Here is a 27,765-nt window from a genome sequence, read left to right on the forward strand (position 1 = left end):
GATGGATCAAAAAATGTAAAAACAAATCATTTTCTTCTATTTTTAGTCCATTCGAAACCACCCCAAAGCACCTGCATAGAAATCAGCGCTCTCCCATGATGAAAAGCATGAAACAACCACTTCGGTTAAGTTCGGAATATCTTCGTGATGAGCTCGGAACGCAACTTTAACAATTAATTTTAAAAAAAGTACTGGCTAAAAAACAATTTTATTTAATTAAAGGTCGTTTTTAGATCATAATCTTTAATTAAAAAAAATTTTCATGGTGGGTTGCCATTAAATTTTTTTTTTTTTCTAAAACCCGAAAACTAAAAGAAATTTCGAAAAATGTTATTCTTGATAAATGGTCACATTTTAATTGGACTTTACGCTACACTAATTATTATTTTTTTGTAAAGTGGTTAGTTTACGAGAAAAACGCTTCGTTCCATACTTTTTATTCACCTGGTATAGTCGTCACCAACAATATTTGAGGCGCATTATAGAATAAGCCGCTTACCCCCCACGGTGGTTCATGGGGCTTGCTGTAGAGATGCCATAAACAAATTTGCATTTCTTAGGACAGGCACGTCTCAAAGGTTTGTAGGAAGAGATGGTCCGTAACAGAAATTTGTTTTTGGGCTTTCATAAAAAAAAATTAAATTAATTTTAATATTGTTATATTTTGAGATTGTTTCTTTATAAATCTGCATTATCACTTTAATATTAAATTAATATATTAATTCCCAAATGTTTGCCTGTAATAAATTAAAAGCCCACCACAAAAATTCCTGAATACGGCTCTTTCCTACATCTTCTGGGTAGTAATTATTACGGTCGACCACAAAGCTGCTTAACCCTCAATAAAGCTTTGCATACGTCAATCCCAAATATTCCTGGTGACGATATACCCACAAAAACTTTGGTTTATTATGATTCACAACCAAGAAACTTTTACTTAAAATTTAAAGTAGGTGAGAAAAGAAGAACGGGATGTAGGAAGAGAATTTTGTAAATAAAACATGTAAATAAAATAATATGGTCCTCTTGTTTAATTCGTTACAAATTCTTATAACAAAATATACCATCAGTCTTAACAATATTGATAAGAATAACATTTTGCTAACAAAACTGATCACACTTTTTCATGTCTGAGCCTGAGATTGCGTCGGTTTAGAAACAATTTCATTTTTAACATTACTAATAAAAGTTAAAATTTGTTTAATCTTTTCCTCTGTCGTTTGTTGCGTCATTAACAATTCTTCTTGTTGACTCTTCTGGCGTTTCAACGAGATCGTCAATTGCGAGTGTCGATCCTGCAATTGGGTCAATTCAGCTGAAAGTGTCTTATTAACTTTTTCCAACTTTTTCTTTTCCTCTAGTTTTTCTGCAAAAATAAAATTCATCCGATCGAGCCAAAATTAAATTTTGAAAAAAGCGGAATAGAGGAGAGAGAAACTAATAGTAAAAATTCTTTTTTTTTTTTTATTATTATCTAACCTGCAACTTCGGATGGCGTCACATAAGACACGCTCATTCCCGAAGGCACGTTTAGGGACCCTACAGTGCGCACTTCCTTATTAATACATCGAGGGCATTGTCTCGGGGATTGCGCCAAAGGTCGATTGTGACACCTGACGTGAAAACCATTGGTGCAACTCTCACAAGTTGTCAATAAACCTACAAGAAACAATTATACAAACGGTTAAGGAGGTTATCAAACCCCAATACCTGGTTGCCTACAAGTCACGCAAGTCTTGGAATCCGGCGACGAGCTAGAAGGGCTAACCCTTTCAATCGTAAGCCCGCTCGGCAAATTCGGAATTTGGGGAAACGGCAATTTAGCATTTCCATTTGTGGGAGGCGGAGACACCCTCTCGTTCTTCTTTCGGACGGCTTGACGCGTATTCGGGGGCGAAATCGACGAATACAAATACGAGTTACGTTTTCTTTTCTACGGACAAACATTCAATTTGAGGAAGAAGGACATAAAGACACCTACCGGTTGGAAATCCCAGCCCTTATTCCCGTAGAGGAAATGGGGGTTAGCAGTACTCCGCCGTTTCCTCTCGACTCGTTTATTTTGCATTTCTTTGTATACATCGTGAGTGACGAGTCCAAAATTGTTGAGAAATTCCGGTTGGGTGATTTCGTGGGGGTCCACAGGATTGTAGGTGTGGTGTTCTGGGGAAGAATTGACAGAAGCTGCCTCCACCGAATCGTCAGAGATTGAAGACACCGAGATGGACGTAGGGCGAGAAACACTAAGTTTTTCTTAAATTTTTGTATTATGAGGAAAACGGGGACTTACATGTTTTGTTTCCGGGCTCTGTTCAAGGCCGTACTTAGATTAAATCGTCTCTCCTCGATGCTGGTTTTTGTAATGTTTGTTTTGAGCGATTTTTGATGAGCTTTGTATTCCTCGCGGAGGCGTTCAAGTAAGCTTTTCTATAAATATTTTAACAAATTTTTTCAATACAATTTTAACCATTTAACAGGTAATACAATTACCATAATTAAGACTTTGTAAAAAAAAATATAAATCACTATATGAATCCCAAAATAAGTCTTCATTTAATTAAAAACACTCTTATTTCAAACATAAATTCACAAAGCGTTTTGATAACTCTAATTACTCAGTCGTAGATAGGAAATGTAATCTAAACTTTATCTCTACTTCTCGTTTCACATTTATATTCAGTTTCAAAAAATGCTTACAAAACTTTTAATTTTTCTTAATAAAATATCAGAAAAACAAAATGCACTAAATAATTTTGTCATATAAACTTTCCTCATCATTTTTAAATGTTTACGTAACAAAGAAACTTTATCAGTTTTAGATAAGTGTTGGAAAAATTCTATTAAACATGCATGACGTATCAGTAAAAAATATTCTAACAATTAATAAAGGCTTGGCTCTTGATCAAACTGCCAAAAAGTCATAGCAAGACCTCATTGAAGCACAAAAAACTTTAAAAAATTGTCAAAGTTTTTCTTTACATACCAATACAATAAAAAATAAATGTTTATTAAAACTGAGATTTTTTTTTAATTGTTAAAAATCTTGGCCTTTACTTTTCTTTCTTTGGATGAAGCACTGTTAAAATCAATTCGATTATTATTTATCCTCCTGGTAAGAATCGATGGGTTAATTTGTTTACGAATAGTCCTGTTGTAATCAATCAATAGTAATCAGATTACAAGAAACAAAAAATAATTGCATTTTTTTATGCAAATATGTCAAAAAATTAATTTAATAATAACAAAAATTAGCTAATTAGTAATTAGATTGTTTCAATGGTTCTTCAATGGCAACTATTTTACACTTAAGTGAATCATTATTTGCAAACTAGTATCCTGAAAACTAATTTTTACCAAAAACAATTTTCTGGGTAAGTATAATAAATAAAACAATTGTATGTTTTTAATGTGACCACTTTTCTACTGTTGCCCTCAATTAGTGTGATTCACCGGAGGTCATAACTATAACACTCTAAATTGATTTTTTTTCATTCTGCTCATTGCTCATTGCTGCTTTTTTCACCTCAAATGTAATCGAAAATGCTAAGCACTAATCAGAGTTTAAATAACGTGAAACTTGAGCATTTATTTTCCTGAAGCTTATCTTATCACTCAAATCCGCATTCTTGTCCTGCCGCCAAGTAAATTTAAAAAAAAAAAACGTCCTCAGCCGGACTTGAACTCGGGTCTTTCCCGACCGATGTTCGACCTTGAAGATTCTTTAACCCCGTTCGCCTCGAATTTAAATAATTAAGAATTTTATTTCCGCAAGTCTCCACCTCGTCGTCGCCATATTTATTTAAAATTTCAAGGTCAGGAAAAAACAAGACACCCGTTTTGTTAAAAAATTAGAAATAAATTTCTTGACATAACCTAAATTCAACATCGATAAGTGTGGAGGACTGCGCGATAATGGTCTTTATTGACCTCAAATAAACGTGCATCTGCGTGTGTATTTTATGTAAAATCTTGAACACGAATCAATAAATCTCGCAACGGTGGCGGAATTAAAATTCCGAAAAAAAATCGACGATTTTGAGATCAATAATGAATTGAAAGTTGCGCATTAGTAAATTTATTGTTTCGAGGGCTTTAACTTCAAAAACAATTTTATTTATAGATGAGAGAAAGGGACGGAGAAACTTGTTATATTTTTCACATCAAGTCAGCATGGGAAACATTAACGGCCATTTTATTGTTAATTCAACTGTTTTACCAAGGGGTATTAAGTAAAAATTGAGGCCACAACTAATAAAGAAAGTTTCGGAGGCTACTGAGTCCCCTAAATACGTACCTGTGCAATACCAACGAGGATTATTTCCTGTTCGGCCTTGTTGATTTCTTTTTGCAAATCAACATTCTGTGTTAAAAAAAACAATAGTAAATTTGTCGAAGAAAATTATTAATAAATCTGGCGACTTACGTCAGGGTCCTGCTTCAATCTGATGACAAAACTCTGTAAAAAAAATAAGCAAAATTTCATTTTTTCCAACCTTCAAAGCAAAAATTTTCAAAGTTGTCCATCACTTTACATAACAAAAATGTTTTGGGGAAGTTTTCGCCCCAACGAGTTATCTCAGTCCGTCTTTGTCACGCCCGCAGTTCTCTTAGGGGAATCTTACGTGACGGCAAAACCACAAACACTGCAAACTTACCTGATGATTACGAATAGCATTTTTCAGTTGGTTTTGGTTGGTTTCTATCTCGCCCTTGAGTCCTTTACTTATTTCCAAGTCCTTCATCGTGTTTGGAGCACTTGAAAATCGCTTTTATTATCAAAAAAGAAATTTTATACTTTCGCAACAAAAGTGCACACACTCGATTTACTCGGCCGGGAACAACGAATGAGAGTGCGCCGGACGCTTACACCGAAACACAACAAAATTCAATGAATTGGGCTCCAAACACTCACAACACTCCTCAAAAGTACTAAAAAACACTCAAAACAACACAAAATCACTAAACAGGACTGAATATCCCGCAGAGTGTCTTAAAGTGGTCAAAAAAAACAAAAAATTAAATCTGACTTGACAGGATCGGGTACTTCCGTCTCAGTCGGAAAGTACGATCTTCACTTGACAATTTTCAAAATTTTAGGCCAGTAAAATGAAATTTTAACCAAAACTGATAAGATTAAATTAAAACATCTTTTTCGTAATTTAATCATAAAGAAACTTCATTCCGGTTAAATAACTTTATAAAAGAGTGACATGTGATCGGCGTAACTAGCGCCACCCCTTCCATTTTTTTTAAATTGAAACAACCCCAAAGTGTGTAGAAACTTTATTTTTTAGAAAAGAGGATTGAAATAGTTTTTTAGGTCAAAAAAAAACCTAGATTAGGTTTCGATCGACGGCAAATTTAATCATTTTCGCGATCCTTTGCCTCTTTTCCTTCGCCTTGAATGGAGAAATCAACCAGACACTTTCCAGAGGAACAGCTTGGTCACCCTAGAAGCCCCACAATTATTTGAGGTAAATTTCACATGAATCTAAACTGACCTTTATCCCATCTAGGTCACTCACATCATCATCATCCAATTGAGCCATAATGAGAGCCTCCATAGACATACCAACACCCAGAATACTGTGATCCAGCAGTTCTTTTTTTATCTGGTCTAACGTCACTAAATTGTGACTTGAACCAAACTTTTCCAAACTCTCACTAAGACTCTGATGATAAATTTTGACAAAATCATCATATTTGTTCTCAATCAGAGTCATATCAACACAAGCAAACAAGAAAAATGCTAAGTCAGTCGCCAGAGTTGTATATCTGGTCAATTGGAAGTCAATCATTTTGATTTTGCCCAATTTGGGGCCCTCATACTTAATTAAGAAGTTTGGTACCCAAACGTCGCCATGGGTAACAACCGAGAGGGGCCCCTTAACCTCACAAGACTTGACCAACAAGCCATACAAATCCTTATTTATAATATTATCCAGTTTTTGTAAATATTCCCTTGGAAGCTCCTTCTCAACTGCATCCCTTATAACCACAAAAACCTGTTTCTGGAAGTTCGAATACCAGGGACGTAGCTTTTCGGAAAAATATGTTTCCTACAAAACAACTCAGAGATGGCTTGGCTAAAATGAGTAATTACTTTAAGCGATGTTGCAGCTGTTTCAAAATTCTGGGGCTGCTGGTCTTTAAAGGCCAGACTGACGGCATGAAATTTGGCCAACACTTGCAAAATAGCCACAGTATGGGGGTAATCGAGACCCGCTCCTCGTTCCGCACTTGTGTACCCCTCAAAACTCAAATCTAACAAAGCGACATAGTCGTTTTCGCCATCACAACAAGCTGACAAAAATCTATAGAAGTTCCTGTTAACTTTGAAAAAATCTTTTTTCATATCCTTACGCTGGAATGTTGTCAAATTTGTTCGTAATTTTGGCCTCATCTTGAAATTTCTCGAAAGCATTCCAAACCTGGAAAAAATTAAATACTATGTATATGTTTCGCTCCAGAATTTGGGTTACTACCTTCTCGTAGAAAATGATTTCATTTTCGAAAAAATCTGCCGACCGGTAAGTATTTCGCCGCGCAATGTTTTTTGGGAAATATTTCACAATTACTGGGATTGAAATTGACTCTTCATTCCCCCTGAATTAGATTGAGGTTATGACGAGTGTGTATAACTGGTTGTATAACTAACTCACTTTTTGTTTTTACCGTTGGCATCAATTGTAAATCTACAAATGTTGCTCAAATATGAATCGCCCTTTTTTGAAGAAGCTCCAATTTCGATCTTTTTCACACTAACATCACTTAAACCACTTTTTTTCTTTATTATGTCATCAATGACTTGTTGCGTAAATTTCGGAGAAATTATTTTTTGCAATTCTTGGATCGACATGATTAGAGTAATGAAATTCGGTGTTTGTTTCTTCTTTTATGTTGAGCGTAGGAGAAGTGGAAGGGTTGTAGGCAATGGAGTTGCACCACGTATCTTCAATTGTGATTTGCGGAGGCATTTTGTGGCGGGAAATTACTATTTTCAAACTATTATTTGATTTGATTAGATAATTGCAGGAAATTACTTATCAAGACTATGTAATTATTTACTCTTATTTATTGTTTGATAAAAATAGATTATTTGGACAAGAGTTAGATAAAATTTTTATCGACCAAAAATTTGAACATTCGGGCAAACCTGAGCCGCTTGGATTTTGTTTTAAAAGGAAAAACTTTCCATACATTTTCCACTGACACTGCTGCATCTCCCTACAAATTAATTATGAAACTTTTCGTTTGAGAGATTTTAATTTAATAAATTTTACCTCAATCCCATCAAGGTCCCCAACTTCAGTTTCGTCCAAAAGTGACATAATTAAGGACTCTATTACGACCCCTAGACCAAATTTCATACTTTCCTTCAATTCTTTATGTAACCCTTCTAATTTTATTAAATTCGGGTCGGACCCTAAGTTGACCAAATTTTCAGCTAGAGTTACGTGATATTGTTCAATCAGAAAGTTCCATTTTTGTTCGATCAAATTAATGTCCACACAAGTTAGTAAAAAGAAAATTAAATCGCCAGCGAGGGTTGTATATCGTGATAATTGGAAATCGATCATTACTATATCTTTAATCTGATGTTTTTCCGCATATTTAATTAAAAAATTTGGAGCCCATACATCGCCATGGGTTACGACGGAATAGGGGCCTCGGAGTTGGCAACCCTCGCAAATTTTACCAAACACATCGCCAGAAATGTATTTTTTTAAGTTTGGTAAAAGTTGTGGAAATTCATTTTCAACTGCGTCTAAGGCGACGATGTAGAGTTTTTGGAGAAAAGGTTCGAACCAATTTCGGTATTTTTCAGCGAAGTATGTCTCCTGTAAAAAATTTATGATTTCTATAATGTTAAGAAATTCATCTAGCGTGTTTAAGGGATTATACCATACACGTATGATACAAAAATTCAGAAACGTACTTTTAAACTCGTGGCGGCCTTATCAAAAATTTCAGGTTTTTGGTCTTTGAAAGCTATACTCAAAGAATGAAAGTTTGCAAGTAATTTCAAGATGGCCACAGAGTGATTTTCATCTAAATCTGAGCCCCGAACTGCACTTTTATATCCTTGTGGACTCACATCTTCAAGAATTATGAAATCATTATCACCGTCAATCCATTGTGAAAGCATTCTGAAAATAAATGTAAAAATTTTAATTTTATCGCGAAATATTGAATTTGTTACAAAGGAATATTTTCGAATTTTTTGGACAAGTTTTTCGAGTCTTGAAACTGTTGGAAGGCTGGCCAAACCTAGAAAAAACAAATGATTTGATCATTGCTTTTTAAACAAATTATGGTTTTGTACTTTTTCGTAGAATATTCCCTCATTTTCGAAAAAAACAGGGGAGCGGTAGGTTTTGCGACGAGCGAGATTTTTGGGCAAAAACTTTGCAATTACTGGAAGCGAAATTTTATCTTCCTGATGTCTACAAATAAGGTGTTTCAAGTGTTGAGGAACAATAAGTTAGAAAAAGCTTGCTTACGATTCATTTTTTCCCGTTGCGTCAATTGTAAATCGGCAAATTTGGCTCAAATACGAGTCTCCTTTTCTCGCAGAGCCCTCATCTATTTTAATTTCTTTTATTTGAATATCTTTCAAATTACTTTTTTTCACAACAATGTCCGAAAGGACTTCATGATCAAATTTCGGTGAAATAATATTTCGTAGCTGTTCAACCGACATTTTGAAGCACACTAAAGCCACGTCAGTGAAAGAACAATTAGTTTCAACCTAGACCCCCACAATGGCAGCGATAACGTGACTTAACTCTGACATTTGACGCACGAAATGAAACGAATAATTTAATTAAAAAAAATTTATTTAGAAAAAGGCCCTACTAATATTTTTCTAAATCAGCCACCTAATATCACATCTACGGCAGTAAAGAGTTTGAGCGTGAAAGCACTGTCAGTCTTTATTTAGAAAAATCTTCGCGTGAGCGACACTCTTCACCTTTTTTCCGAATTTCTTCTTCTTTTTTTGCTTTTTTTTGTCGTCTTCGTCGCAATTTATTTTTGATTTGCTCTCGGGAAAACTTTTCGATTTTTGAATGTGGCCCCAATCCACAGCCGTCTGCCTTCGCAATCTGAAAAATTTGCGGGAAAATTCGCCGGGAAATTTAGAGTTACGGTCGTATACCCGGATGGTTTCTTCGTTTCGGTAGTTTTGATCGGAGCTTTTTTCTCTTGTGGTTTTTTTCGGGATTTTCTTTGAATGGGAGGAGGAGTGAAGTTGCTTTGTCCCCACGACAAAGGTACATTTTCATCAGAGACGCCGAACCAGATTTTGTTTTTCAGAGTCAAAAGTTTTGCCTGGACTTCAGATAATTGTTGGGCTATGGTATTTTTTCTCTCAACCCTAAAAAAACTCGGAAAAATTTTATAAATTGGTGACTCTGAAATGTTACCTCGGCTGTGGTGTTTTTGACCTTCTGGTCGTATTTTGGACAAGTTTGTCACTCGGGACCAACTCAAACACGGATACACTTTTATATTGAACTTCACAGTCGGACAAGGCACAGGTTTGGTGCTTCTTTTTGGTACCAACTTTCTTCTTTTTTGATTTTCTTCGTACCGTTTTTTTGACTTTTTGGATTTTGTACTCATCTTCGGAAGTACTCTCCGAATTGGAGTCCTTCTCGGATAAATACAGTCCTAGAGTTGCTTTACAAATCTGAAAAGTTGTTGGCTAGTTTTCGGGATTTTTTTCAAAAGTTCGGGAGTTAACTGTATAAGAATAATTTATTTTAAACTTGGGGTTAATTAATTAATTAAGCAAAACTCCAACAGTTAATTAACCCGAATTAGTAATTAAATTACTGGTAGTGGTTTTCTGGTTGCGTTAGGACTTCGCGTCAAAATTTTGGTTTTAGTTTTATACACTTTAGGTTTAAATTTTTTGTAAGTGATGGGTGATGGTGGTGGTACAACTGGGCAAAAAAATTCTTCATCATCACGGCCAACTTCATTTGAGCTAGTACTTGAAGTATCACCTTCATCGCTGAAAAAAATAAATAAAAAAATTGTTCAAAATTTTTGGACTTACCTCGAGTAGTCACTCAAGTGAATATTTGTAGGTTCATCCGCATTTGACCCTTCTTTAACTAATCTATTTATAATTTTATTTCTCAACTTTTCCTAAAATAAAACACTCAAATTATGACAAAAATTTTATTTTTCCGATACAATATAAGCCAAAATACTAAGAATTATCAAAAACACAAACATTGGAATGCGAATTCTTGGTACCTTTTTCGGATCGTCGTCATAAAAGTCGAGTAAAGTTTGGCAAAAACTTTTCGCCATTTGTTCATAATCCTGGGTCGTGAAATGAGTTTCATTCCGAGTCCCTAGAGTCGACCCAGCAAAGGATGACTCCATGGTATAACTATTTGCAATCCCCATCATCCACATTACAACTCTCCCTGTCCCTTCCTTGGCTTTCTGTATCCGAAACTTACAACTCTCGAAAGAAAACTAAAAAAAAATTCTCAAGCAAAAATTTTTCCTATCTTTGGACTCACTTTATCAGCCGTGTTTTTGTGCAACATCAATGGAAAAACTTGCTCTTGTAACTTCCTTTCTGCTCCTCTTCTGTTTTCACACCCATAGATGAAAATATTGTGTTTTCTGGAATGTGCATGCAGATCGCAATACATGGCCACTCCACACTCTTCCAAAAGTCGACGTACCATCAGTTTTGTGTACCATATGGACGGATAGGCATCTCTCATCACGGTTCGGTATTGACGATTTAAGTCTTTAGCTGAAAGCGAGCATCGGTTATTGCCGACGATGACGCCGTCTGGGTTTAACATTGGGACTAATTTAAAGATAAATCTGTCCCGGAGTTCCTTGGCGACGCTGCAATCGCTGGTGAGGAAATCAAGGAAGCCTTTCATCATCCACGAGGAGGGTGTTTCGCCAGGGTGGACGCGACCCGTTATAACCACTGAGCGTTTTTTCTGAAAGTGGTTTAAGTGTAATTTTTTCTAAATTTTTGTTGAATTATGCAGAATTTACTTTAGCTTCTCCGGGTACCGGAGCCGACGTTATCGTTATATAATGCACATTATTTCCGGCCAAACTTTTACACAGCAGTCTTATTGTTGTAAAAGTGGATTTTATCGGATGATTCGATAACTCAGTAAGATATTCTTCTAGATCCGAATAAGTATAAGGGTAGCAATGAGCCAAATAGACTACATCGTCATCATGCGGAAATTCCATTGTAAACGAAAGAGTATAAGTCATTTGAGCTTCCGGATCTTCTGGAGTCCTACGCGAAATTTTTTCTACTAGTTTACAATAAAAACGCACTATTTCGACTTACACATCATCGTTACTGTAATAAGTGATGTTATCACCACATCTCCTCCAACCTATTGAGTGTAATTGTGAATCTTTGGTGGAGTACATGAGAGGACGCATTCCTTCGTTGTAAAGACTGTCTTCCTTGGAGAAATTCACGATAGAAAATCTGGGATTAATGGTAGTGTCAAAGAAAGGAAAATGGCTTAATAACGTGTTACCTGTATAAAAAATTTTTCCTCATGTTAGTAACCCGGAAATAAAACCATTGCATATGCCGGTTAGTATACATATCGGCTCGTAAATACAACTCATAAAAATTTGGAGTAATTCGAATCGCTCGAGCTAAATTCCCACTTTCGAATCGCGATTCGAATCTGAGTGTGTTTTCCTCTGGACACAAACATGCGGGAAGTAAATACCTACTTCCCCCTACACTGGACCTACTAAACTAGATCAAAAATAGTACCTTTACGGCCCTTGTGGCAATTTCTTACATAATTAACGGCACTTATCGGCGTGTATTGATAAACAATAATGCCACATTCCTCTCCGGTCGGTTTGGGTTGTGGTTCTTTCCCAGTTGGTACGTAATAAGGTTCTGGAGTTGGAGGTATGTAAGGTATATGTTTGACTTTTTCCTCTAAAACTTGGCACTCGGTGGGCCATCTCGGCGCTTGAGGAACAAAATTGCTTTCCCTTGTCAACGAAAACAACTCCCTTGACGGTATATCCTTTTTGACTTCGTCAAGGTCGTCCTCGAAGTTACTCTTAATGTAAAAATTCGAAAAAAATCCACTGGTCGATTTAGGAGTCGGTGGAAAAAGTGAAGATTGAAGGTCTTGAACTGTCACTTCTGCAAAATAAAGGATTACGCGAATGTCTCCAATCGATTTATTTCAATTATGTTTTAAAATTAGAAGTGCATAACAATACTGAAGACCGATGCCAAGTGTCATCTTTTTGGCACGGGTGCTTGGAACAGGTGGCCAAAACAAAAACTTGCGAAAGCTCACCTTTGCCGCTTTCATTTTCCGATTCCATTCCGGAAAATTGCTAATCAGCTGCACTCCATCGTTTGGCGTTTGGGACTAGGTTTCAGTTGACAGTTGGGCGAGAGGAAAACATTGCCATGGGGATAGGTGACGGCACCGATCGATTCTCTTCGAGGGGTGGTGCTTGGAGAACGAATACGAACTGAATTATTGGCGGACGAGATTCGCACTTTTGTCTTATTTCTATAAATAATTCCGCGGTTTAATGAGAATGGCAAGAAACCAGTCAGAACGCCAAAAAAAAAATTATTTTTTGTTTGATCACAAAGAATATTTGTTTACGAATAAGTTCAGTTTATTTGAAGGCAATTTTTTTATATTTAGTTATTATTATTTTTATTTAGTTAAGTATTCTTTTTTTACTACACTGGTAGTGTGTCCCTGAATTTTGATCGTACACGGCATGTCTTATTTAATTAGAGTTTTTCAAAATTGTTAGTATTAATCACTGTTTAAAAATTTTCAAAAATGATTTGACGGGTTTTTTACATTACGATACGCAAAAATACAGGAAAAATAATTGTTCCATTATTTATTAAAAAACAATTATAAGTTTTAGTTTTTTACTTGTTTACAAACAATGTTTTGATTTGTTGATAGAACAAACATGGCTTTTAGTGGCCCACATCCCACCTACGCTGCTGGCAATTTGTCCAAAAATAAAATGACAAATGTGTTTCCGCCCGCAAAAGCAGCCGTTTCATTACCATCACATTTTATTTTGAGAAAAGAGCCACTTTGTCCCATCTGTCAACTGTCGTTTTTCTAACACCATCACGGTGTAATTTACGTCGTTTTCGTGATGCCAGAACGAAACAACAACATTTTAAAATGGAAAACAGGAGTTGTTTCGCTGACACTTTAATTATGTACAAAACACCCCTTGCAAAAGTGAAAAAAACAGAAATTTTAGCGTCGACAGGCAAATCATCATGCGATGGAGATTGGTAGTACCATCTGTGCAACGGTTACATTGACCTCTGACTATCTTTCTTTAAAATCAAATTATCCGCAATAGATGGTTTATGCGGCAATTTTTTAAAGAGTCTTTTTCAAAATTCTGACCAATGCGCTTTGTACCATCTGCGACGTTTTGAATTTTGTAATGTAGGTATACTCCTATTAAATTTTTAATGAGTAAAACGCTTAATGTGCCATAAATTTTTATTTTGGAAAAATTGGATTGCGTGCCAACTTGCCATATGCCACTTATTTATCATTTCTTGCACATGTTTACATTAATTGTTATTTTAATAATTATTAATATACAGGGTGATTTACGAGGAATAATGACTATAATGAGCCTGACCAAATTCTTATTACATTTTCGTATTTTTTTTAGTTATACTTACCTACGAGTAGTTTGGTTGCCTATTATTATCTTTAATCATTAATATCATCATCACCTTATAAATTTGTAATGATAAGAATCATTAACCTCGTGAAAAAAAATCACCTTCCAACACGACCAAGTTGAGAGCAAATTGGGTTAGTTAGCAATTGGGTAAGTTAGCAAAAACAATTTTTTGAAAGTCGATAAAAAATATTGATTTTTTGTTATATGTATTTTTATATTATAATATTTTTCAGTTTCTGAAGCATATTTTTTCATCGATTATAAAAACTGAAAACTGTAAAGAACTGTAAAAAAAAATTTTTTTATTTCAAATGTAATCAATTTTTTTTTTATTCTAAAGTTAAGTTTTTGGTTTACGGTAATAAACTCAATAATGAAATGATCTTTGTTTATTATATTTTTATCTTATTATACATTCCGTGCCAAGATTGTTGAATATTTTTTGAAACCGAATAAAATCAAATTTGTAGTTGTCTAAATTTTAATATCATAAAGCTTAATAGCTGCAGGGAGTTGTGATATGTATTTTTATTATTACTTAACGTAAAACAACGCGACATTATTTAAAAATTAGAAAACAAAACTATCTAATAATGCGTATTTACTCTTCTTTTGGTAATTACTGCTTGACATCGCGTATCCATTATTCCATTATTACATGGCTTATGCAATTTTGGTCAAGATTACCGCAAATCTCTTCACGTCTTTTTTCACGATTGTAAGGATTTACTGATGCAAGTTGCCAAACTTAAAAAAAATAAGTAATATACAATAACTTTCAAATAAAACAATCTGTGAAAAGCGATATTCTTTATCTCGAAACCTCGATGAATCAATTGAATAATAATAAATAATAATCTTATATTGAGATTGATATTGATACTAATATAGTGGGTAAAATAACTCTGCATCTCTTCCTAAGTTATGCAACTAATGATACACTTTTGCACTACAATTTGGGAAAAAAAACCGTCGGTGAGGCCGGGTGAGGGCGCTACAAGTCAAAACAACAATGGCGGGGATTGTAGGATGATTTTTGTTGCCACAGATTAAAATATTCACATATTTCTAATATTGGAACTCTAAAATACAGGTTCACTACTGTTAACTTGTAGCGACTTGTAGGCACTAGACAACAACAGCGCTGAACAATAGAGTTTCTGTACTTTAACTTATAGCAACTCTAGACCACAGGATACGCTAGTGTAAACCTTACAATCCCCTCAATCCATAAGATTTAAAATGTCAACATAAAGAACTATCGAACAAACAATCATATCGTGATATCTCCCTCCTCCTACTTCCTTCATTTCATGCAAAATCCAGTTTTTAGATAGTGAAAAAATGGGGCGAAAAGTGACTGTAGCGTGTGCCACTCTTAACCAATGGGCCTTAGATTTCGACGGAAATCGCGAACGAATCCTCGAATCCATCCTCGAGGCAAAAGACTTGGGAGCCACGTTCCGGACTGGTCCCGAATTGGAAATTTGGTAAATCACAAAAACTGAGGTTATGTAACAATTGTCACAACAATTGTTTTTATAGTGGATACAGTTGTGAGGACCATTTCTACGAAAGCGACACATTTTTGCATTGTTGGGAAGTCCTCCTTGAGTTGCTGACAGCCCCCTTGTGCAAAGACATGATAATTGATGTCGGTATGCCCGTTATGCACAAAAACGTGGCCTATAACTGTCGCGTCATTTTCCTCAACCAAAAAATACTCTTAATTCGTCCGAAATTAAAAATGTGTAATGACGGGAATTACAGGGAGTCGCGGTGGTTTGCACCGTGGAAAAAAGATCGACAAACAGAGGATTATTTTCTCCCTAGGATGATCTCAAAGGTTACGGGGCAGAGTACTGTACCGTTCGGCGATGCGGTGATTTCGACACGTGACACTTGTCTCGGGTTTGAAATCTGCGAAGAATTATGGAATCCGGCGAGTAGTCACATTAATATGGCTTTAGACGGTGTTGAAATTATTTCAAATGGTTCAGGGAGTTATACTGAGCTGCGTAAAGCTTTTGTTTCTGTCGATTTGGTCAAAAGTGCCACTTTTAAAGCCGGTGGTTGTTACATTTTTAGTAATCTACGGGGGTGTGATGGCCAACGAGTCTACTTCGGGGGCTGTTCTTGCATAGCTCTCAACGGAAATATCATAAGTCGGGCTAAACAATTTGCATTGCAAGATGTTGTAAGTCACTCGTGTTTCTTCTTTTCTGGTCACGATAAATCTTTGCTTTAAAGGAAGTCACTGTTGCGACTCTGGATTTGGAAGATATAAGATCATACCGGAATCAGATCCGGTCTTTGGCCCATTTGGCGGCCGAGAGTCCCTCTTACCCTCGAGTCGTAGTCGATTTTTCTTTGTCACAAGAACATGACGCAACTCTTCCGATTGCTAGCCCCATTGAATGGGTCTATTTGCGGCCTGAAGAGGAGATAGCGCAAGGGCCGGCTTGCTGGTTGTGGGATTACTTGCGAAGATCGGGTCAAGGGGGCTTTTTCTTGCCTTTAAGCGGAGGTGTAGACTCTTCAAGTGTGGCTATCATTGTTTTCTCAATGTGCAAAATGCTAGTAGAGGCAGTACAGAGAGGAGGTACACATTTATAGCCTCCCGACTGTCTTTATTTTGTTTTATTTTAGATAATCGCGTTTTATCCGACTTGCGTCGTGTCTTGGGGGACCCAGAGTACACGCCTCGCACCCCCTCCGAACTATGCAACCGCATCCTTGTGACCTGTTACATGGGCACTGAGAACTCCTCTAAGGAAACGAAACAACGAGCAGCCACCTTAGCTGCTTCAGTCGGCAGTTATCACATGCACATAGCCATAGATAAGGCCATAACAGCCATTATTGAAATTTTCAGTGGGGTTACAGGCCTATTTCCTAAATTTGCCTCTCGAGGGGGCTGTCCTCGCCAAAACCTTGCCCTCCAAAACATCCAAGCGAGGCTTCGCATGGTTTTGTCTTATCTATTCGCACAATTAATGTTGTGGGCCCGCAATCGGCCTGGGGGGCTTCTGGTGTTAGGCTCTGCGAACGTGGATGAGGCTTTGAGGGGCTACATGACGAAATATGACTGTTCGAGTGCCGATATTAACCCGATTGGTGGCATTTCTAAGACTGATTTGAGGAGGTTTTTGAGTTACGCTAAAGAAAAATTTGAGATTCCGATCATTGGGGAGATTGTCGATGCGCCCCCCACGGCCGAATTAGAGCCCCTGCAAGACGGGAAGTTGGCTCAAACCGACGAGGAAGACATGGGGATGACTTATGCCGAGTTGAGTCAATTCGGCCGATTGCGCAAAATTGAGAAATGTGGCCCCTTTTCCATGTATTGCAAATTAGTAAACACGTGGAGTGGGAATTGTACCCCACGTGAAGTGGCCGAAAAAGTCAAGCATTTTTTCAGGTGTTATGCTATTAACAGGCACAAAATGACTGTTTTAACACCGGCTTATCATGCCGAGCAGTACAGTCCAGATGATAATAGATTTGATCATAGACCGTTTTTGTATAGGGCGAATTGGTCGTGGCAATTTCGAGCTATTGATAAACAGGTAAGTGACACTTCTTTGTAGACGTGAGGTAAGTGATGGTTTTAGTTGGAATACCAAGCAACGTCAAAACGATCAATAACGAATGTGGGACAGCAGGCGAATAAAAAGGTGGACAATACGGCAAGGATTCGGACAGGGATTCATGTTTAAAGAATTGCTATAGGAAACAAAAATTTTATTTTATCGTGAAATTACAATATAGATTAGAATGAATTCCACTTGTTCCCTAATTGTGATTTTTATAATTTTTAATTAAAAGCAAGTTTTTAATCTACCCGTTTATTTCATTAGCTAGTTTAAATTCGCTGTGGTTTTTTATGGGAATTCAATTTTCTTTTTGCCGGGAAATTAAGAGGGAATTTTTCTATATAATTTATTTATATAACAACATTAGGAAAAATTACATATTTTGTTTCTACAAATACAATATTTGCTTGTGAAGTTTATAAATACAGTTACGTATAAATTTAATTGTCCATTGAGTGTTAAAGCTAAATTATTGTTGTTTTACTTTTTAAATAAAAGAAGGTTTACATACTCAGTCGGAGATTAATTAAATTAATGAGACTACAAAAACTAAAAGTCATCAAAAAAATACTGTGATGTAAAAAGAGAAGATAAATAAAAGTAATAAAATTAATTCAACACTTTTTAGGTACACTGGCAAAAATTAAATAATTGTACAGGCTAACAATGTTGAACTAAGATAATAAAAAAGGTACTTAAGGTAGATAAAACCTAAATAATTTTATATACAAAAACTATAAACATTCATACAATATAAACACATTCAACAGGAGTATAGACTAAAAAAAATATTGCAGAATGATTCGTTGTAAAACAAATTTTTCAAATTGGGGAATAGATCACAACACACCTTAAAATCTACGAAAGCATTCTGCAGCACCATAGTTTTATCTCAACCAATCCTATGAAGCACCAGAATGATCGGGGATGTGCTAAAGTTCAGAAATCGCATCCCTAAAACCCTTAGTCTTGTTACGTCGCGTCCCTTCGTTTAGCGTATTTTCTAAATTCTAGCAACGTCCCCTATTTTGTGTTTAGACAGTTCAGTTAAAACTAGCCTAGACTTAAGTATTATTAAACCCAGTTCCATCCACCTGATTGCACAAATAACCCGATTTAAATATTGTCCCGCGAATCGCCTCCGCTTTTTAAATTATTTGTTCATCTAATATTCTTCGTATCCTGCAGATAACTTGATAATTACTACGATAATGTAAAGATTGAAAAAGTATTAAATTTAATTATCACAGAAGGAAATGAAGAGCTCGACTCCCAATCAAAAATTAATTAAACAAAAAACTCAAACAGAAAACCTAATTTTTTTCTCTTTCAGATAGGATTGCAGCCTAGGACGGTTTTTCTTTCACTTTAATAAATTAAATAAATATAAAAGTTATTTATTAAATAAAAAAAAATTAGGTACGTACTTGCAACAGCATGTTTGCGAAATTCGAATTCGTGAATTTGAAGTGTCGCTTGTCGTAGAATTTGAGCAGGGCAGGACTGTAGGGATGTTTATCTTTCAAGTGTAGATAGTGGACCTCGGGTTCGCTGGTTGTGTGACCGCATTCTTCGCACACGTACACTTTGGTCCGTCGTTCTTTGTAAGCGTATTGATGTTGAACGCCGTGCACTTTCAGACAGTGCGATTCCAACGAACATCTTTGGGTAAACGATTTCTCGCAAAGACTGCATTTGTACGGCCGCACGCCTGAAGAAAAACATTTTTTTACCAGTGAAACACAATTTTGCTTTAAATAATAAATATTGTAATATAAGTAAATAATTCATACAAAGAAAGTAGTAATTCCTCTTGTTACAAAATCAAGACAAGAATAGCATGTTTATAGCAACATAGCCGCAGGAATTCGTTTTCCTGCACAAGAATTATAATATGGAAAATTCCTGATGCATAAAATTGGCTTAATCTTGACGTAAATGAGTTAAAAGGCATTCCTGTTTATTTAAAATATGTACACGATTATGTTTTCTTAGTCGGATTTTTAATTATCAGTTTTTCTTGATAATAAATAATGATAATTTGACTTACCTGTATGCGTCCTCGTGTGCCTCTTCAGATCGAACGTATCGTTGAAGCCCTTCCCGCAAAAGGTACACAAATACCTCTTCACGTCCGAATGGCATTTCATGTGTCTATTCAACAGGCGTTGCAACGCGAACGTCTTGTTGCAAATCCTACAGCAGAAATTCGTTTGTCCATCCTCGGTCGTGATCGACGCTACTTTGGTTTTGTCTTCAGTCCTCGCCCCTTGCCTCACCGTTTCCTGATTAGCTAAAGGATTCTTAATCCCGTGCCCGCCATTGACGAACTCTAACTGCACCTCGGACGGCAATCCCAACTGCAACAGCAACTGAACGTGGAACGAGTGACTTTCATGTCGGGATAGCATTCGCATTGAATCGGGCACTGCTTATTTTTATATAAATAAAGACGAATAAAATTCCAAATCCAAATTGGAATCAAGAAAATAGTAGGTAATTTTTAAAAAATTACGATTTTGTGAAATGTGCAACTTTTATTCGTCTCGTGATGAGTGAGTGAGCTTTTGCCTGCATCAAGGAAGCTTACCCTGTGTTGTAAAACATTTACCCTGCCGTGGAGGGCAGGAGCCTCACTGCTGGTGCTTGTGCGCCTGGTGGACACGTTGGCAGGAGGGCTGATTGAGCCCCCGTCGTGGGGACCATCGAGGGAACAACTCGCCGCCCCCGGAGATGGCAATGACATCGTCGTGGGTGAATCTAAATCAAGGCCACTGCCATTAAACGACAGTGTTGGTGATAACATCTGTTGCTGTTGTTGGTGCATTTGGACTTGAAGATTTTCATTGTTGACTGAATTTTGATAACTGGGGAGTGTCTCATTGTACATTTTCGAGAATTGGTAATTACGGCCCTCGTAATTCCGATTCGTGAGAATTTGATCGTTGAAATTGTCGAGGTTTTGGTCGACTTGTTGTATCGAGTTTTCGTTGTTTATGATTTCTTCATTGTCGTTTTCTTCGCTTGGAAGTCGTTGAAGAAAGGTTGACAGGTCAGCGGCGTCGGAGAGGCTTTCCAAAAGGGCGTGTTCGGCTGAACTTGAAAAAGTCAAAGTGGCGGTGAACTGTAAAGGGTCAACGACGGCCCCCGTGACCATGTCTACCATCATTGAGTCGTCATAGCCCGAGTACGACCCTGGCAATAATTGATTCATTGCGTCTATCTTAGATTCGTATAAGTCCAAGTCGCCTTCGTCTTTCATGACAATGCCATAGGAGGCGTTTTGGAGGGTTGAGTATTGTTTCGGGGGGCTTTGCCCTCCATTTAAACTCAAATTGGCAAGCTCTTGTCCTGTATCACAATCCATGTGTTGGTTATTGACCAAATAATTTGAAGAAAAATTCCCACTTGCATTATAATTATTCCCATTGTTTCCACTTTTCAACGATTCGTAAAACGGAGGAAGACTCCCAGTTGGGGGACTACTGGGGCCATAATTTTGTCTTCCATCACGTCCCGGATTCATTCCGCCACCCCCAGTACCGCCCCCAAGCGACCCACCGGAACTCCCCCCTGACGAACCCCCGGAAAAGTTTATACCGCCACCACCACCCGATTGGGAGTTTGTTGACTGGCTCCCAGAGTTTTGCCCCGTGGAAGATCCTCTCCCGTGCCCCGCCGCCGCCGACATCGTCACCGGCAGCTTTCCAACAATTGCCCGGACTGAAATTAGCGGTTTGCTCACTTTAGAACAGTGACTCCGTCTCTGCTCTCGGATTCTCTTCTCTTCATTTTCGTCTTCCGTTTCGCCCCGCCTCTTCGGAATGTGATAGTCTATGGGTTGTTCCTGTTCCGGTTCTTGTATGACCAAGGGGGCTGTCGGAAGTCTTGCTTCTTTGTCTTCATCTCGTTTGGTTGTTTTTGGAGTTCGTTGAATAACGGAGAACTGGCGTACGGGAGCTAGGTTTTGTGGTTTGGGAGTGTTTTCCGGTTTCTTTGAAACAGGAAGAGTGACTTTGTCCGGGGGTACGATGGGGGCGTATTCTTTACGTTCAGCTCGAGTGAGAACATGACCTCGACTACCGTAAGGCACATCACCCCCCAAAATTGAGGATGTAAAGCGACGAGGAGGCTCGAGTGACTTCTTGGGTTTGCTCTTGCCATCGTCTTCTGACTCGCCACGATCTGAAACCGAGCGGAATTCGTGGTCATTCACACCTGTTAATTAGCATCTTATTTATAAAACATGATGCAACGAAGTTGTGTCGAGGAGGAGGCTAAATCGGCCATAGAACGAGAAAAATATAAAGTCATCTCAGATTGCAAAAATATATTTTAATGTATTAAAATCGACTTCAGGAATTTTCTGAATCACAATGTATGATTTTGCACATTTTGATTATTGTAACTTGAAATTTGCTTTTGGTTTATTTTGTGACAATTACTGCAAATTGCTATATTATACAGGGTGCGCTAAAACTCGCGCCCCAGAGAAAAATGCCATGTAAAGTAAGATACCAGGTACATGGAAAAATGTTAAAAAAATTCTATCTATAAAAATTTTGAAGTTATGAGGGTTTAAATTTTGCACTTCGACTAATTTTCCAAGTTTTTTTGCTAAAGGCTATTAGAAGGAAGCTGTATTCTAAATTGTAACTTATTTGTGGATTTTATTGGCAAAATTTTTGTACCTTTACTAAATAATTATAAAAACACATATACAAGATCATCAATATCATTAAATAGACATAAAAAATTGTCAAATGTCAAAAAATAAGTGGCATAATGTTTTGACAGATAGGATTTTTTAAACATTTTTTCCATGTTCCTATTATCTTATCTTACTTGAAATTTTTCTCTGAAGCGCGAGTTCTGACATATCCTGTATAGATTTTCCATCGATAGATTGAGTTTTTTAAGTGTACTCAAAATACATGCCTATGCCTGTTTATTGTGTACTGTTACGTTCATGCGCTTGAAATCATCCGCCAATTTTGCACCTATGATGTGTTTTGGTTCTGTAAAATTCGGATTTACAACTTATGTGGAAGACTTCGGATTATTTTTGTTTAAGGGCGTTTTCTGAAGTGTTAAGAATTGTTTTTAGTTTGTGTTTGTATGTATTATGTTAGGGGGTGTATGTAGTATATAAGAGATTTATGTTTGGTTAGTTGAAAATATATTAAGATGACGAACATTTTGAGAGATATTCAACACCAATTTGCACATATTCTCATTTGATTATTTATAACAATTTAAACCTTAACATTTTAACACTTCAAAATGTAAAAAAAATATTTTAAAGTAAAAATTCTAATTTAGCGAGATATTCTTTTTACCGCGCAGTGTCTTGTAACTTATTTCACCAACTAGTTCATGAAAACACTGCAAATTACTTTTTTTAGTTTTCTTCGTTAAAAAAAACGTTTTATTCTTATTATTATCGTTAATACAGTTCTGTTGGCCTTTTATTTTTGATAATCCTTTAAATACCCAAAAAATTATTTGTTTCAAATTGGTTTAATACTTCTCCGCGTTGAACGATTTATTTCAAGATGGCGTCGCCGTTGTTCCGTTCCCACCGTCAATTTATTATTCATCGTGCTTCTCGTCGTGTGATATCCATACCAATGATGTTTATTCAAACGAAAACGCATTTCTAATTGGGTTAAAAAGGCGTGACGTCAGATCAAGTAACCCTCGATTGTTTCAAGGACACCACCTGCAGGGTACAAACCGGTCCTGCGAAGGTGTCTTCAGACCCTCATCCGTTTAAGAATTTTTATCGGTTTTGTTGTGGGCTTCGTCGTGTAATCGCTATAGTTTTACCCTGGTTTTACCGTTAAAATTTTGAATTTACTTGCAAATAATGGGACGATGAGAGGGGGCTATAAAGTCAAGGTTACATCGGCGAGCGGTTGTTTGAAATTGCGCTAATTGATACGTCTGCCAGTGGCGTATCACGTGATTTTGTTCAAGTGTTCACGCACTCCACAATATTGTGTAAAACTACTTCAATTGAGTTTTACTTCGGGCGTTACAAAATCACATCAAACGTAAACATAGTTATTCAATATTTGGATCAAGATTTTCATCAAGAGTTAAACCACAGCAGCAAAAATTTAGTGTATTTAAAAAAATCTGCTACAAAATGTAGTTTTACTCAGAAAATAGAATTTTTTTGCAAGTAAAACAGTACATTTTACGTTTAAAGTAATATCCAGTTAATTTTGTAAAAATACATTTTTGTGTAAAACTATGGCAAATGGAAATGTAAAATTACACAAATTTTTTTGCGCGTGTAACCGTGTCAAACTTGTCCTTGAAATGAGCGTTCGACGACCCGACGTTGCGAACCTTGACGGATCGTCGAAATCCGTTACGATCAACAAAATTATATAACAGAATGGAAATTTAATTCAGGAAACGTGCGCGATTTTTATTTGTAGCGCGCCGTCCGTGAGTTTGAAATCGGATGAAAAATCTGCATAGTCGCCCTAAGACGGTTTCAATGCCATTATCGTCATCTTGAAAAAATAATGGTCGAAGCCAGTCGTCGAGGCAAAAACTCGAGCTTTGCGATGATTTATAAGGGGATTGTTCGACGTATTATTAATTATTTATCGATTGGAGATAACGAAGTTGAATTTTCCCGAGATGGTGAAAGACAATTTGAGAAATGTGCGCGGCTCTCACCGACCGCAAGGTTAATTGAATTCCTTTATTATAATCCGGCGCGGCTTTATCTCACCTGTTAAATTTGTGATTACAATGTGACAGACATGGCCTCGTCGCAAACGAGACGATTTTTAACGTTACCAAGGACATACGAACCGTAATTGTAACTGTGTCAACGAGACTTAACGATTTTCGGCTGGTTACCTATTCCTGCGACAGCAGGAATTGTGGGTTTATGGATCGTGACAAGTTTTCATATTTTTGTCTAAAGTGGTTTTAAAATCGAGTAAAAGACTCGTTTGGCGCGTTCCTGCTGTTGCAGGAATTAGAGAAGTAAGACGAGAATTACAGGAATTGTGGCTGGTTGCTGTGAGGCAAACATAGTCAATTGGTAAACATGGAAAAGCGTTGGAAAAAGTGATAATTAAATGAAAAGTTTTTGTAACGGCTGAAATGATTTTCCTGAAAGGGAAGTCGAAAAAAATTGAATTTTTAGTGTATAAAAAAGACCCAAAAGCTAATAGTTTTATTTCGGGAGTATTTTAACAGTTTTTTAAATACACGGCAGCAATTAAAAGGTTTTGATTATTTCTGTAACAAAGTCGGTAAAACAAAATTGTTCCTAAGTTTTTTGTTCCATAATACTAACATACTAACTGTTTCGGCAGGATTGACTAAACTGTATTTTGTACATAATGAAAAAATTTAATTTCGATGTTGTAAAAATGAACGATTTGTTAATGGGAAACTTAAAAATAACATTCGTGAATACTAGATTTTATTTTGGGCTAGAATTTTGTTTCAGCTGTAGCAGGATCTGCATATTATTTCTAACGATAAACTTTTTGTCACAGTTCACAAGAGAACGCTATAATGCTAATGTAAAAAGCAACATTGTAAAATTTTTATTCGATAACTATACAAATACACATTTCCTGCAACGACAGGACTGACAACATTGTTTTGAGCTCATCGCAAAATCCGTTATCTTTACTTAGATAAAACGTTACCAGTTGTAAATGGACTATGCAGTAAATGTTATGACAAAAACATGAATCATTTATAAATAAAAATTAGAACAAAGTTAATCATGTTTCAATCAATCATAGTTTCTTTAAAGTAACATTTTAAAACTTATTCTTTAATAATAACTTTTTTTACAGCAGAATCCACACTACTCTTATTCGACCACAAACAAATCAAAGGCAAATTCCGTTATGTATCAAATAAACTGATTAATGTAACAAAGTTGAACAATGTGTTTTGAAAATTACAATTATTGCAGGAATTGAAATAATTTAAATTTATTGTTACAGCAATCTGCTCACCAAAGTTATATTTTTTGTTGTAAGAGAAGCGGTAAAACAAAAAGGAAAATTGCAAGCCTCTTCTTTAATAATATAACTAGACATTTCCTGCTACAGCAGGATCAACATACCTTTGTAATGAGTTTCACGAATAAATTGCTTTGTTAAAGATTTGTCTGCGTTTTGATTTTCATTACGGCTTTGTTTTTTTTAATAAATTCTAATTTTTTCAAACCCAAGGTTTTCAACAGATGCAGGTGGAAAAGAACTCGAAAGAACTAGAAGCAATCATAATTAGCTACATTAGTTATCACGAACCCATTAATGGGCAATGGCATTTTGCCTTTTTTAATAACAACTTTTCTTGCTTAGTATTTTTTTTTGTTTTTTATTACTCGAATTGATGAAACAAATAATGTGTTAAAACCAATTTGAAACTGTGGCCATGACCTGTTTCGGTTAAAAACACATTTCGGAGAGATTTTTGAATTTCAAATCACTGAATACATTTTTACATCACTACCAGAGTAGAAGTTATTACCCATAGGATGATTTATGGCATGTTTATGGTTGCAACGTTTTTGCGTCACTACCATTTATGAGTGTGTCCGTTTTTCAAATGTTTGTCAACTGTTTACCTCAAGAAGGGACCGAATATCGCTCGAAGTTATTAATTTTATGACCAATGATTTACATTTTCGCTTTCAATTTCAGGCAAAAGGTCAGTGGACTGTCATCGTTTCATCTATAGAATTCAGGCAGAAAGCAATAAAAGCAAAGAATTTTGTTACTTTATTAGTGGGTTTATTGGCGGTCTTTCAATACCTTTCAAAGGCTTTTGATCTTATGAAAATACCGAAGAATGTGAGGTTGTCAATTTATTTATCACAGATTGGTCAAGATGTGACAATATTTGATAATTTGACACTTGATATTTAAAAATAACGGACAGGTTACGAAACAGTTTTGATAGAAAATTACACAATCCTGAAATTTTCAGGAATTGTATTTTTCAGCAAGTTTGGTTTTAACATTGGCTGAAAAGTGGGTCATTCACACAAAAGGGTCCGGATCATTTCATGGTCTACTTCTCTCTGAATTTAAAAAGTGAAAACTTCTGTCTGGGCATTCATTGTCGTCTCCAATTTATTAGTTTGTTCAAACCGGCATCTTGCACGTGTTTCACTCTTTCTCCGTGATAATGACCCAGAAAGCGCCCCGATAACATCACTTATATCACCGGAGAAAGTCCTCACACACTTTCGTAATCGTAATTGAAATAGAAAAGCCGGCCTTGAACTCGGTTACAACCGGCATGAGTGTGTCCTTCGGTTCGGTTATTGCGCAAGTATGAATATAATGAAGCATTGTTTCGTCTCGCGTGGCCTTGAGGCTTTTTTACCCCTCGCCAAGGCTAGGTTTCGCGTCTGATCGTGCGTCGAAGTCTCCGCCACAAAGAGCTTTTAACGCTATTGGAACAGTTATGTTTGTGTTTGATTCGGCCTCGGCCCCCTCCAGACCGCATTTAGGGTGATTAATAACATTCTTGGACTTAACGGTACGGTGATAAAACGCATTAGACGCGTCATTGGTGATAAGCCACCCTTACCTTCCTTCTTCAAGACTATGAGCGACAAAGGCTGTGGCTCATGGATCTCGTTGGACTCATTCTTTGCATTGGCCGCATTTTGCGACTCGAGCAAGAGTTGCATCCGATTTTTTATAAGGAATATTTTCGGCATTGTGCCTTAAGTCATTAGTAATCCTGCACAAAAATGAAACACAAACACCGCACTTGTACACACGCGGACATCAGGCTCCGATCAGGTCCTTGTGAAGACTGATGACCGCAAGAAGTAAAGTCGATGTGAACCGTTGTGTCCCCCCTCGGCCCCCCGCGGCCCGCGCACGCCGACCCGTAGAGGTTACCCATTCGAACTTGCTTGGCATTGGCAACAGCGGCGGGGCTCCGTCTGCTACCTGTCCGCGACGTCCCACCCTCTCTTGCGCAACCCTCGCCAAGGACAAGCGGGGTGCAGGTGCCCGAATCCGCCAAACTCGCCCGATTCGGACTTCATTGACAAACTCAAACACTCGCGAAAATCTAACTGTAATTAATTAAGTGGTAACGTTACGCAATCGACATTGTTTATGATAGTATTGCAAAGGCTGTTTGATCGTTTCACACATGGTTAGTGATGGCAGAGCAGGTCTTTGATCTTCCTGGATTGCTTTCAATTGGATTTGTAACGGATCAAGCACATGGCGATGTCATTACCACTTTTATCGTGGAAAGGACCAAATTGTGCGGTTACGGCAAGTACCTTGGACGGGCAGGAATTTACATCATAGTTGCTAAGGTGTTGGTAATAGTTCCATTTAATGTCATGGTTACTACAAGTGACCGTGCATGTACGACATAAACAAACATCACCGTTGCG

General features: G+C 36.8%; 4 protein-coding genes across 7 annotated transcripts; 1 reads left to right on the plus strand and 3 right to left on the minus strand.

The window, feature by feature from the left end:
* Positions 1-1,008: 1,008 nt before the first annotated feature.
* Positions 1,009-5,004, minus strand: LOC123004825 (PHD finger protein 21A-like). 4 transcript variants are annotated; one of them, XM_044398279.1, is made up of 8 exons: positions 4,656-5,004; positions 4,424-4,456; positions 4,295-4,360; positions 2,291-2,427; positions 1,982-2,243; positions 1,711-1,933; positions 1,480-1,659; positions 1,009-1,295 (listed from the first exon to the last, which is right to left on the minus strand). In XM_044398279.1, the coding sequence occupies exons 1-8, from the start codon at positions 4,740-4,742 to the stop codon at positions 1,201-1,203; spliced, it is 1,083 nt and encodes a 360-aa protein (XP_044254214.1). In that variant the 5' UTR covers positions 4,743-5,004; the 3' UTR covers positions 1,009-1,200. The 4 variants fall into 4 exon arrangements, with proteins under 4 accessions (XP_044254214.1, XP_044254212.1, XP_044254211.1 ...); XM_044398277.1 differs by having other exon boundaries at positions 1,009-1,357; XM_044398276.1 differs by having other exon boundaries at positions 1,009-1,366; positions 4,656-5,003.
* A 264-nt stretch (positions 5,005-5,268) lies between these two features.
* On the minus strand, positions 5,269-8,751 carry LOC123005162. The gene is made up of 11 exons (XM_044398804.1): positions 8,505-8,751; positions 8,327-8,447; positions 8,204-8,271; positions 7,940-8,150; positions 7,284-7,841; positions 6,663-6,889; positions 6,486-6,606; positions 6,364-6,431; positions 6,104-6,314; positions 5,502-6,059; positions 5,269-5,450 (listed from the first exon to the last, which is right to left on the minus strand). The coding sequence occupies exons 1-11, from the start codon at positions 8,702-8,704 to the stop codon at positions 5,334-5,336; spliced, it is 2,460 nt and encodes an 819-aa protein (XP_044254739.1). The 5' UTR covers positions 8,705-8,751; the 3' UTR covers positions 5,269-5,333.
* A 71-nt stretch (positions 8,752-8,822) lies between these two features.
* LOC123005165 lies at positions 8,823-27,152 on the minus strand. Its single transcript, XM_044398809.1, has 15 exons — positions 26,934-27,152; positions 19,930-21,524; positions 19,390-19,711; positions 18,760-19,050; positions 11,829-12,187; positions 11,553-11,782; positions 11,354-11,500; positions 11,044-11,299; positions 10,545-10,985; positions 10,270-10,497; positions 10,067-10,158; positions 9,841-10,021; positions 9,429-9,694; positions 9,161-9,379; positions 8,823-9,107 (listed from the first exon to the last, which is right to left on the minus strand). Exons 1-15 carry the CDS (start codon positions 27,064-27,066, stop codon positions 8,930-8,932), a joined length of 4,938 nt encoding a protein of 1,645 aa, XP_044254744.1. The 5' UTR covers positions 27,067-27,152; the 3' UTR covers positions 8,823-8,929.
* Positions 14,736-17,586, plus strand: LOC123004828 (glutamine-dependent NAD(+) synthetase). The gene is made up of 5 exons (XM_044398281.1): positions 14,736-15,233; positions 15,289-15,940; positions 15,994-16,345; positions 16,393-17,312; positions 17,358-17,586. Exons 1-5 carry the CDS (start codon positions 15,088-15,090, stop codon positions 17,460-17,462), a joined length of 2,175 nt encoding a protein of 724 aa, XP_044254216.1. The 5' UTR covers positions 14,736-15,087; the 3' UTR covers positions 17,463-17,586.
* Positions 27,153-27,765: the final 613 nt, after the last annotated feature.

This window comes from Tribolium madens, unplaced genomic scaffold (assembly GCF_015345945.1).
Source record: "Tribolium madens isolate multiple individuals breed KSU strain unplaced genomic scaffold, Tmad_KSU_1.1 Scaffold_20;HRSCAF=117;Tcas5.2_LG4, whole genome shotgun sequence".
Lineage (NCBI taxonomy): Eukaryota > Metazoa > Arthropoda > Insecta > Coleoptera > Tenebrionidae > Tribolium > Tribolium madens.